At 53.0% G+C, this 11,019-nt stretch overlaps 1 protein-coding gene across 2 annotated transcripts; it reads right to left on the reverse strand.

Annotated features, from left to right (window-relative positions):
* Window positions 1–7: 7 nt before the first annotated feature.
* On the reverse strand, window positions 8–9,331 carry NAGK (N-acetylglucosamine kinase). 2 transcript variants are annotated; one of them, XM_081254954.1, is made up of 10 exons: window positions 8,866–9,318; window positions 6,995–7,079; window positions 6,741–6,839; window positions 5,769–5,910; window positions 4,845–4,955; window positions 4,030–4,142; window positions 2,657–2,744; window positions 1,572–1,669; window positions 992–1,070; window positions 8–335 (listed from the first exon to the last, which is right to left on the reverse strand). In XM_081254954.1, exons 1-10 carry the CDS (start codon window positions 8,892–8,894, stop codon window positions 145–147), a joined length of 1,035 nt encoding a protein of 344 aa, XP_081111080.1. In that variant the 5' UTR covers window positions 8,895–9,318; the 3' UTR covers window positions 8–144. The 2 variants fall into 2 exon arrangements, with proteins under 2 accessions (XP_081111080.1, XP_081111081.1); XM_081254955.1 differs by lacking the exons at window positions 4,845–4,955; window positions 5,769–5,910; window positions 6,741–6,839; window positions 6,995–7,079 and having other exon boundaries at window positions 8,866–9,331.
* Between the last annotated feature and the right edge of the window lie 1,688 nt (window positions 9,332–11,019).

Raw genomic sequence — 11,019 nt, forward strand, 5'->3', positions numbered from 1 at the left:
AACTGGGGAGTGGGTAAAGTGCGTTTATTTTCTTCTATATGTTTCTTTTTCAAAAAAAAAAGAAAAGGAAAAGGAGAAAAAGCCTCCTGCCTTCCAGCACCCAATGTCCACTGGGCTTGGAGGGGGTGGAGCCAGGGCCAGCCCCTAGGAGAAGGTGTAGGAGTAGAAGGCAATGGCGTTGACGCTGTAGTCCATGGGGAGGAGGTGCCCGATGTGCCTGGCCCCTAGGCTGGCCCCGCCCAGGGCAGAGGAGTGCCGTAGCTTCAACAGGGTGAAGCTGGAGAAGGAGTTCTGAGCCTGGATCTCTCTGCCCTGGGTCAGCGCCAAAAGGAACCCTGGAGGAAAGAACGTAGAGGATGGAGGTGAGAGACCAGGGAGGAGGTGGGGACAGAGGGAGGGAAGGAAGAGGCCCGGGCCCTGAGGCATCCTGTGGAGGCCCCACACGCCAAATCCCTAACAGATGGTTGCACCAGGGTGCGTGAGTCCAGTAACGGTGCGGGGCACTGGAGCCCGAGGCCCCCAGCCCCCGATGCCTCCCAGGGGTTCCTAGGTAGCATCAGGGATCCTGGAGCTACTTCAGAGTATCTAATGGAAACCACACAGCCACCTGAAACAAGCTGCAAGGTTGCAGAAGGCACATTTCTTTCCTTCTAGCTAGGAGTATGGTGACTGGGATGTCACCACATGCTGGTCAGAAGCTCCAATTTCAAGTTAGATTTGTCTTTAATTTTTAAAAGGTGGTGCCTATTTAAGAAATCCTTTGGAAGAGAATGTCTTTCTAAGAGTTCAAGGAAGCTGGACGGGACATTGTAAAAGGGCTCCCTGGAAGAGTGAAGGTTGAGCATCTTGGTCTGAGACATCAGTGGCCTGTCCAGGCCTCAGGGCCCAGGTCCCAAGTCCTCCCCAGGGCAGGCTGTTTTCCCAGGCCACCCCCTTTCCAGCCCCATCTCTTGCCCTTGCCTGTCTCAACCTGCCCCCACCCTATACTCACCTTCCTTCAGCAGCTCCCAGCTCTTCCACACAGAGCCCACACACAGGATGGGGAGGCCAATCTCCCCTTGGAACAAGACCTGGAGGAGAGCAGAAATGGATACTGGGGGCAACCAAGCCTCCCCAGTGCCAGAGGGGGCAGTTTCTTAAGACTAGCCCAACCTATCCCAGTCACTCTCCCTCTAGCCGAGAACCAGACGGTGGACTCAAAAGAAAAAAAAAGGGAGAAAAATAGAGAGATTCATAAAGGCAAGGTAGAGAACGGAAAGGAAAAAAGAATTAAGCAGCAACACAGGAAGAAAAGAGAAGGGAGGGAAATGGACAGATGCAGGACTGAAAGAAAGGGGACAGCACATATACCACAGTAAACCAATCTGCTGTATATAAACACAGATGAGGGGAGGCACCGACCCAAAGAACTTTTCTGTGTTACAGACTTCCTGCAGAGTTTTTCTCATACCCTAAGTTCCTTTAGAATCGTATCCAGTTTACACAGTTTGGTGGGACAGTCTCATTCTAATGGGAAAGGGCCGAGTCTGGCCCAGCAGCCCCCCAGCCTCCATTTCCCCCCTTCAACTCACCGGGTCAATCTCAGGCAACACTGCCACAACGTGTCTGCCCAGCATCTCCCCAGCCTTCCTGAAGATGTAACGGGAAAGGGGATCTCCCTGCTGAGCACCTGGGGTAGGGAGGAAGGAATGGAGCGGGTGAATACCCAGGGAGGCTCCGGTCCTCAGTTACTCTCCTTCTCTCTCTGTCGCAGGGCAGCAACAGTGCGAGTACGATGGCTGGCAGAGGTCTCAAGCAGGAACAGACGCTCACCTCACGGCGTGTGGGTAAGCCAGCCTCCAGAGCTACCTCTCGTCCTTACCCACCGGCCCCCACCAGCTACTTTCACCCTAGGAAGGGTGTGCTGGACAGAGGTGGCTCACTCCAGGCACTCAAGAAGGGCAGCCCCGCTGGGGAAAACACTGGCACCTGGTCTGTACTCCAACTCACACTGAGTTATTCAGTGTGTCCCCGAAGGTCTCTCTGCTCTGGGGACCCAGGACCCTACTTGAACAGCTGGCTGGTACTCCTCTCGGGGCTGCCCACCCCCCTCCAACAGTCTGCTGTTAGTCAGCACAGCCCCTTCCTAGCTCTGCTCTGAAAGGGCCTCAGACCAGCAGGATCTAAGAGGGCCCTACAATGCCCTGAGGCTTCAGAAAACCAAATTAAGGGAGCACGGACCGCACACTGGAGCAAGAGCAACGTGCAGACAAACAAGCCCTGTGGTTCAGCTTCTCCTGATACCCAACCAAATATGCCTAACCTCTCCGTGATTCCCTAGGCCTCTGGGTAGCACTCATTCAAAAAGAAAGTTATAGATCTGCCCAAAGGATAACTGCTTCATACATTTCTCAGAAATAGACATACAGCCTGCACAAGCCGTGACAGCTGTCACGAAGAGAAACAGGCCATATAAAACGACCGGCAGTACAACCTGCGTGTCCTTCTATCTCCACCTCAAGGCCCACCAGTGCCAAGGCCCACGGTGGCAGAAAACTGACGGCACTTGGTCAAAGGGAAATTGGCTTCCAATCCCCATCTGAACCCTACTCCACCCTCCAATTAGGGAGGTCTTCGCAGAACAAAGTCAGAGAAAACCCTACCCCATCTCCAGTACCTTCTGCAACTTTCCGGCAAAACCCAGCAAACCTGCATTTATCAAAGTCCCTATACAGGTGGGTGAGGATTCCTAGCCGATCTGGCACCTGGGAGACAGAGAAAAGGCACAAGATAGTCATCAGAAGCAAAGGAAAATTCCCAGTCTGCCCACCCAGTTAGCCTTCCTGATGTCTCTACTGTTTGAAAAGCTGGAATAATATTTGTTTAAGCTCTAGAGTACAAGGATTTGAGATTTCTCATTTGAGAAAAGTTATTTGTTTTCCCCAGCATGGCCTCTACTGCTCTTTAGAGTTTAGCCTGGACACGACACAGAGCACAGACCTGCATTCACCAAAGAGTCTTCTGCAGTTCCTTGAGATGCTCTTGAAAAGATTTCTTCGGTCGAAGGAATCTAACCACTACTGCTCATTGCACCTCTCCCTTAAGAGTCACAATGCAGGTCAAAGGCTCTGAGAAGTCAAAATTGATTTGTTTCTCCCACACTTATTTCACCACATAAAGTGCATCTTCTACCTCAAGTACCTTACACACCTGTAACACCTTCGAAGGTCCCAAGAACCAGAGATTCCCTAGAATACGTTACTAAAATGGAAGAGGGGGTGGGGGGCTAAAATTTGAGCATCTGTGGCAACGTACTAAGCATGTCATACATACTGTGTCATTTCATCTTTCTAATGTCTTAATAATAATGACTAAACAATAAGAGAGGGAGTAGTAGACATATTAGTGGTGTTCAGAACCAGTCTGCTGAGTCAGCTCGCCTAAGTGGCCCTCAGCCAGAGAGATGTCTCTCAAATAAACTTACTTGCCCTCTCCTCTCCCAGCCTCCACCTCTGGTGCAGCTAAAGGTAGCTGTTTCCTAACCCACTGCAAGTGAGCACAGCCCAGACAAGGAGGGCAGTCCATCCCTGATGCCCTCCCTGGGTGGGAAGCTGCACCCTCCCAAGAATTCTCCCTGCCCCTCTTTAACAGGCTCTCCTCCCTGACCAATACAGCCAGAGGCAGCTCACTGGCTAACATACCTGTTCAGACTTCACCTGCTGTCCCTATGTCCGTGTGCACTGTCTCCTGATCTCACCCTGCAACTCTCACTTCAGCCTAAATGGCATCTGCCTTCACCTCGCCACAGAGTCTAGCTGCCCAAGGATGAAGTCTAGCCTGTCCCCAACCTACCCTCTCCTCATGCGGGGAATGCATGCCCACCTCATTCTGAATCCGGTCCTCACAGACGACTTCTCCATCCTCCAGCTCTGACAAACAACTCACCCTGACCTCCCCGGGCCCACCCAGTCCCTCTCCTGAATTCACTCCTGCTCGGCCTCCCACTGCCCTACCCCAGGTGTGCATGTTTACCAGGGGCAGGGGAAGTACCTGGAAATAGTTGAACATGGCCTGTTTGACATAGCCAATGTCATGAGGAGCCGCCTCTAGGTTGTCGATGGAGTCAAACACTATTTTCACTGCTTGGTGTGCAATCCAATAGGCTGCAGAGAGCAGAAAGGGCTAAGAAGATGGGGCAATCTCCCCGAGTTCACAGGGAAGGAAACTCACACCTAGACAGGGTTGAGTATTACAGAGAATTAGGTGCCCCAATTCCCAGCCTGGGGTCCTCTTATTAGACCATATCTGACTGATCCACGTAAGGGAAAGCTGGAGGGGGAAGACCGAACAGGTGAAGCTGCGTCACAACGGCTCCCATCCCCACGTAAAGACCAGGTCAGTCAGCTGCCACCCAAACCACGAGAGTCACTGCCAGGAGCTGGACCCTAAGGGCCCTTATGAAAATGTCCACCTGCTACCTATGAAGAGGTGATGGTGGGAGGAGCTTCTAGACCCCCTGCCCACTAGCAGACTGGTACGGCATTTCCTGACATCTACGGCCTTAACCTTCACAGTGTCAATTCCCTCCTAAGGACTCCAAAAGTCAACACAGGTAGGCAACGGCTATTATGCTGAGGCATGAATCTGAGTCCTGGGTGCAAATCACTGCTGAAGAGCATGGCCAGCCACTAGTCCAGCATTTGCATCTCTAGATGTCTTAGTCATTATCTTGGACTCAGATTCAGGCGCTCTCCCCAGAGAGCCCCAGGGGGTCAGCAGGCTGAGGGGAGGGGAGAGGAAGATGGGGAGCTGCAGGAAGTGAACGGTCCAGGACCCTGAGCCAGGCCCAGTCGGCGTGAGCTCACCTGAGCCCTCATCTCCCATCATGTGGCCCCAGCCACCGCAGCCGCTATCAGAGCCATCGGGGTTGATGAGCCTGCAGTTGGAACCTGTCCCAGAGATGAGCACGATCCCACCTGGGGAAAGGGCACAGGAGGCTCAGTGTGGCCGAGGCCCTGCACAGAGCACACAGCTTCTGACTGAGGAAAGAAAGGACAGAAACCAGCCCCAAGCAAAGGGATCACCACCCAGTTTTGTAGAGAAAACCGAGCCCAGCTAGTTTCCTGCCTGAAGGTGGAGAGCCTGGGTCTCAGAGAAACTCCAATCCCATAGTGCCCTTCTCTAGGGAACAGAGAGGCACACGAGTCTGTGTCTCCTTGCCCAGCCAGCCTTCAAGTGACTACCTGCTTTACTGAGTCCCTACCATGTGCCAGGGATTGTGTCAGACCCTATTCACACAGTGACACTCATTCAGTACCCTAAACCACCTTATGAATACAATTACCCCCATTTTATAGATAAGGACATTGAAACTCAGAACTTTCCAAAACTTCTCCAAGATGGTATAGCTGGCAAAACAGGAGCTGAGATTCAAATGCCAATCTCACGATACCATCACTTTTTATACTCCCGTCACAGAGTTCCTCCCATTGTCTTTTCAGCACGTGCTGCTTTCTCCAGCCAGCTTCATCGCTGCACTGCCCAGGGGCTCCCTCCTCTGCAACGGAGTCTCACGTCGGACTCCTTTCTTGCTTCCCATCAAGACACCCTTCCTGCCCTCCCTCCTTCTATCCAGTCCCTGCTCTGGCGAACCTCAGCTAATGAAGGGAGTAGGGGCCGTGATGAAGGCTGCCTCCCAGGTATTTACTAGTCAAGTTCTGCCAGCGAAATCTAAGGGGCTTCCCCAGGAAAACCGGCTCTCAACCTCACCCCTCCCTCCACCTCCTCACCATCCGGCGTAGCTGTGGCGATGGAGCCGGCGGCGTCAGTGGTGATTAAGTAGCTTTCACTCAGGTAGGGAAATCGGTCCCTCAGCTCCTCCATCAGGATCCTCACCGCGTCCTCCTGATCCCCACCGCTCAGGGATAGGCCCTAGGCCACGCGGGAGGTGAACGAGCAAGCAGGGCCCCAGACCCAGCTCCTTCCTCGACCCCCTCCCCTCCTATATCTGCTCCCTGCTTGCTACCGCTGGGCATACCCTGTTCATGCAGCCCCAGTCCTCCCTCCGCCACACACAGTGCCTCATCCATCGAAGGCTGCGGCTGCAAGAAGAACCTGGACTGAGCCCTGCCAAGACGAAGGATTCAACAGTGCCAGGTCAGGAGCTGGGGAGGACAACAGTGCCCTTAACAGAAAAATCAGGCAGAGGAGCAAGTCGAGGAGAGGTAAGCTTGGTTCGGAATGCGTGGGGTTTGGCTGTGCCTGCAGGACATGTCCCTGAGGATACGTCCAGGAAGTAGCCAGAGCTACAGCAACTTGGGAGAAAGCTCTGAGCCAGGAATAACAGGTAACATTTAATCAGCCCTTATGGGTCAGGGTCTGTGCAAACCAATTTGGGATGTATCATGCCATTTTACCATCCCAGTAACTCTGAGGTAGCTACTGTTATCCGCATTTCCCAAACGAGGAAACTGAGGCTTCGAGCAGGTAAGTAACCTGCTTAGGGTCACACTGCACAGATGCTGAGTGACAAAGATGGGATTCAAACCGAGGTCTCATGGCTCTCCAAAGCCCTGTGCTCTTCCAATCCTTGTGGCTTGTAGGTGACAATGCAGCCACAAGAGTGGATGTGATTAGATGAGTTTCTAGACCAGAGACTAAGCCCTCAAGGCCCTTCCCTTTGCAGTCATCGGACTCATCTAGTTCAAACTCGCTGTCTCAGTGTTGCTGTGACCTAATTCCCAAACTCTACCCAGACTCACCAGGCTTCGTAGAGGAACAAGAGGATCCACCCCTGCTTTCCGTTTGGCCCTGTTCACCATCTCGTTGATCCTCTCCACACACTTGTCTGTCCCGATCAGCTGGCCCCAGTCAAGGGAAGGAGGAGTTACAAAGGCCTGCATGACCTCTGTCGCCCCTACAGGCTGCCAAGTGAGCCCCCAGCCCCCACCTTAACAGGAGTTACAGAGAATAAAACCACAGTCAAGCACACTGGTCCCCTCAGTGTGGCCTTTACCCAGTGGTTTGTGCTGAGTCCATCCGCTTCTGCCAGGATCTGCCCATCCTCTGAGAGTAAAAGGACCTTGGATCGTGTGCCTCCCCTACAGAACACAAGGGGGCACTCAGTCTTGCTCAGAAAAACCTGCAGATACAGCTAAACTTGTGCAGTCCTTGTCATAGGCAGAGCCCAGAGTGAGAGGGACAGCTTCAGCAAGCCCAATCACCATTCCCAAACCCTCCTCTGTGGCTGGGCGTTTGCTGGGCTCTTGGACTTCCAAAACATAGTTCCTGCTCAGCTTCCCTTGGGGGTATCCTACGGATCCTGCAAGACCCTACTCATATATCACCTCGGTCTTGAAACCTCCGATGTGTGGCCCACCACTATAGCTCCATTAGTTCAGCCATGTCAGTGCCCCCATGGACTCCTCCGTATTAGAAGTGCGTTAAGCTGTTTTCCTGTCTGCCTCTCAGTAGACTACAAGCTCCACTGGGTCAAGCTCTGGATCATTTATTTACCCTCATGCCTGGCACAGGTAACACTCAGTAAACGTGACTAAAAAGAATGGCACGTCTCTCTGCTTCTCTCACAATAGCGAAAGGCTGCCTTTAGCAGCTCCAGCTGCCAAGGTTTTCAGGACACCCTTGTGAGAAATGCTGGCCAGATGACAGGAAGAGTTAATACCTGCTTAAGCAACTGAAGGGTCAAATGCTTATTACTGGGAGAAATGGTAGTTTGGAGGGAGGTCTGTGGTGGTGCGATGTATGTTTCTTTATTGATCAGTACTTTTAGGAATATCAGAAAAGGACACTGAAGACCTGCTGATCAGACTCAAAGATGACAAGAAGCTTCAAGGGGTAGTTAATGCATGAGGTGGCAGATTATCGTCCCAAAGAACCTCTTGACAAAGTGGAAAAATGGGTCATATGTTACACATGAATATAACAGGGATAAACGCAAATTTCTGTAGTTTTTTTTAAAAAACTGCAATAAATACAGGGCAGGGGAGATCAATCATAACAATGCATGTGGAAAAAAAAGACTTTGGGGTCCATGAGTCAGCAGTGAAATGTGACTGCCACTGAAGTAATGCAATCTCAGATTCAAAAGTAAGTGCCCTAGCTCAGACCCTCTATTGTGCCCTGATTTGACACACCCAGATTCACAGAATGTTGACTGGCAGGGGACTTGGCGATCATTCGGTTCATCCCTCTTATCACTTCACACACGTGGTAACTGAAGCCCAGACAGGGCAAAACTCTTGCCCATAGTCACACCGAGGGGAAGAGCTATTACAAAAAGTCCTGCAGACAAGCTTCCGAACAGGAAATAAGCAAGAATAACAGAGGGTTGGACCTAGAGTGAGTAGCCTGGAGTGCCGACAAGAATGGAGGGGTTTCAGCCTCTCCCAGCTTTAGGTCCCAGATACCTTCCGGCAAAGATCACTGTCCCGGATTCCACCACGCTCCCGCTCCCCACCCCCAGTCCAGCAACTTCACACCTGACACCTGTTCTGCAAAACTCTCTCCGGAGTGGGAATGGAAAAAAGAAGCTTCTCCAGCGGAGCACTGTGGAGTGGGTCTTTCGTGGGAGAAAGGGCTGTGGTTCCGCCGCTAAACACAAAGGACCCCCCCCCACCGGGGTGTGGCCGTGAGTGGCACAAAGTGCCTACAAAGCACACGACCGCGCGCGCAAGGGCACCGTCGCGCGGGCACACACTCCTCCTCCACAAGACCCCGCAGCCCAAAAGCCCAAAGTGGCCGGACCCTGACTGAGGTGGGACGTCACCAGCCTGCCGACCTGGCCACGGCCTTCCTTCCGCCCCGCCCTCGGACCAGAGAGGGGCCCAGGCCGCCCCTTCCGAACTCCCTCCTCCGGACCGCACTCACCCCTCTACACCCCCATAGAGCGCGGCCATGCTGCTGCCACCGCCACCGCGGATCCCGCCGTTTGCTTCCCTCCTGTCGGCGATCCCTGCACTCCAGCCCGCTGGGCACCGCCCCGCGTCACGTGAACGTCCGTGCGGTCCAGCCGACTCCCAGTGCGCGTGCGCGGGGCGTGGCACCGTGGCCCGCCCCAAACCTCAGGGCTGCTGGTCGGGCTATGGCGCCGGGCTGAATAAGTGCGGTCCTCAGCGGCTCCTCCAGATCGCCTCCCCGCCTCCTGAGCCCTGCTTCTGGAGATGGATACGGGATCCCAAGCGGCGGAGCCAGGAAGGGGTGTCTGGGCCGGACCACCTAGACCCGTTGCCCTGCTCTCCCCTCAGTGCCCGGAAGTTGCTGGCAGCTCCGCCTCGCGCGTGCGCAATGCGTCTGAGCCACGTAGACTGGGGGTGAAACAGGACAGTGAGGTACACCTGGCCAGACCCCCACTGGGGTGTGGGATCGGGGAGCTGCACGAAGCCAGGGGAACACTGGGAGTCTTAAAAAATAGCACTGTTCAACCCAACACCTGCCTGGCGATGGCAGAGACACACCGTGAGCACACGAGCACCCACGCAGACTTTACACTGGACTTGTGTGAATATGTGTAACCAGGAGTAACCAGAAGCAGGATGGGAAAGGAGAAAGCTCCCCAGGCTGTCCTTGTAAGCCTAGAGATGAAAGAGTTCAGCTTTCACTACTTTCCAAAGAAAGTTGGGTTCTTTGTGGAGGGTATTTGGGGGCTGTAGACTGCCAGGCAAACTAGCAGATACAGTTTGTCAAATAAAATTCATATTTTATGGCAAGACAAAAATTTAAACATAAAAAGTTTTATGTGCCCTTTGGCCTCCTCTCTCCCCCCTGTTGTGCATTGTGTATCTGCATTATGGATCGACCAAGCCTCCCCAAACTCTTGCAGGAAGGGGGACCCCTTCCGGGGCCGGAGAGTGGGCTCTTGTCTAACGCTCAGAAATGCATTGTTCGAGGAGACACACGTGCTGACAAAGCAAGAGACTTTATTGGGAAGGGGCACCCAGGTGGAGAGCAGGAGGGTAAGGGAACCCAGGAGGACTGCTCTGCCACGTGGCTTGTGGTCTCAGGTTTTATGGTGATGGGACTGGTTTTCAGGTTGTCTCTGGCCCATCATTCTGACAGGGTCCTTCCTGGTGGTGCACGCATCGCTCATCCAAGATGGATTCCAGTGAGGAGGATTCTGGGAGGTTGGTAGGACATATGGACTGGAGTCTCTTTTTGACCTTTACCAAATTCTTTGGTTTGGTGGTGGCTTGTTAGTTCCATGTTTCTTACCAGGACCTCCTACCATAAAACTACTTGTGCAAATGGTTACTGTGGAGCCTGGCCAGGGTGGGTGGTTTCTGTCAGTGGTTCCCCAACAAAACCTCCATCGGCAGAATTACCTGCTTAATCATAAAGAGCAACGTTCTCCTAACATCGATAAGACAACTCCTTAAAGATAAGATTCCTTCTTGATACGGGGTCACATGGCATGTAGATCTGGATTATGTAAACTATCAATAATACATCATTTAATGTACAGCCATCTTTCTCAAAAAACTTGTATTACTGTGCTTTGACTTCTAACAGGTGGAACAGTGCTGAGAGCTTTCTGAGATACTCTTCTTGGGTTATAATCCTCAAATTTGGCTAGAATAAAACTTTCCATTTCTTTCCTAGATCAACTGATTACTTTTTTTTTTTTTTTTTTTGTGGTACGCGGGCCTTTCACTGTTGTGGCCTCTCCCATTGCGGAGCACAGGCTCCGGACGCGCAGGCTCAGCAGCCAAGGCTCACGGGTCTAGCCGCTCTGCGGCATGTGGGATCTTCCCAGACCGGGGCACGAACCCGTGTCCCCTGCATCGGCAGGCGGACTCTCAACCACTGCGCCACCAGGGAAGCCCCTGATTACTTTTTTGTTGACAGGTTTTACAAGCCTTTTGTTGCCCTCCAGCCACCACTGCACTCTCCTTCCTTACACGGGGTCGTGACAGGGAAAGGGAGGACGAAGGGGGAAGATGCCAGGTCTGGGAGTCAAGCTGGGGCTCCTGCGTGCCTCTGTGAGCTCCTCTAGGCGGTTCTGGACCCGTAAAGGGCAGCAACCCG

Source organism: Mesoplodon bidens (assembly GCF_964165515.1).
Source record: "Mesoplodon bidens genome assembly, chromosome: 14".
In the NCBI taxonomy this organism is placed as follows: Eukaryota; Metazoa; Chordata; class Mammalia; order Artiodactyla; family Ziphiidae; genus Mesoplodon; species Mesoplodon bidens.

What these genes read in the sequence shown, in the direction of transcription:
- NAGK (XM_081254954.1), bottom strand. Translation starts at nt 8,894, where the DNA reads ATGGCCGCGCTCTATGGGGGTGTAGAGGG. An exon ending in CGCCACAGCTACGCCGGATG is followed by an intron (nt 4,956 to 5,768) that starts GTGAGGAGGTGG and finishes CCCTTTCCCCAG; the next exon opens with GTGGGATCGTGCTCATCTCT. An exon ending in GATGGGAGATGAGGGCTCAG is followed by an intron (nt 4,143 to 4,844) that starts GTGAGCTCACGC and finishes TGCTCTCTGCAG; the next exon opens with CCTATTGGATTGCACACCAA.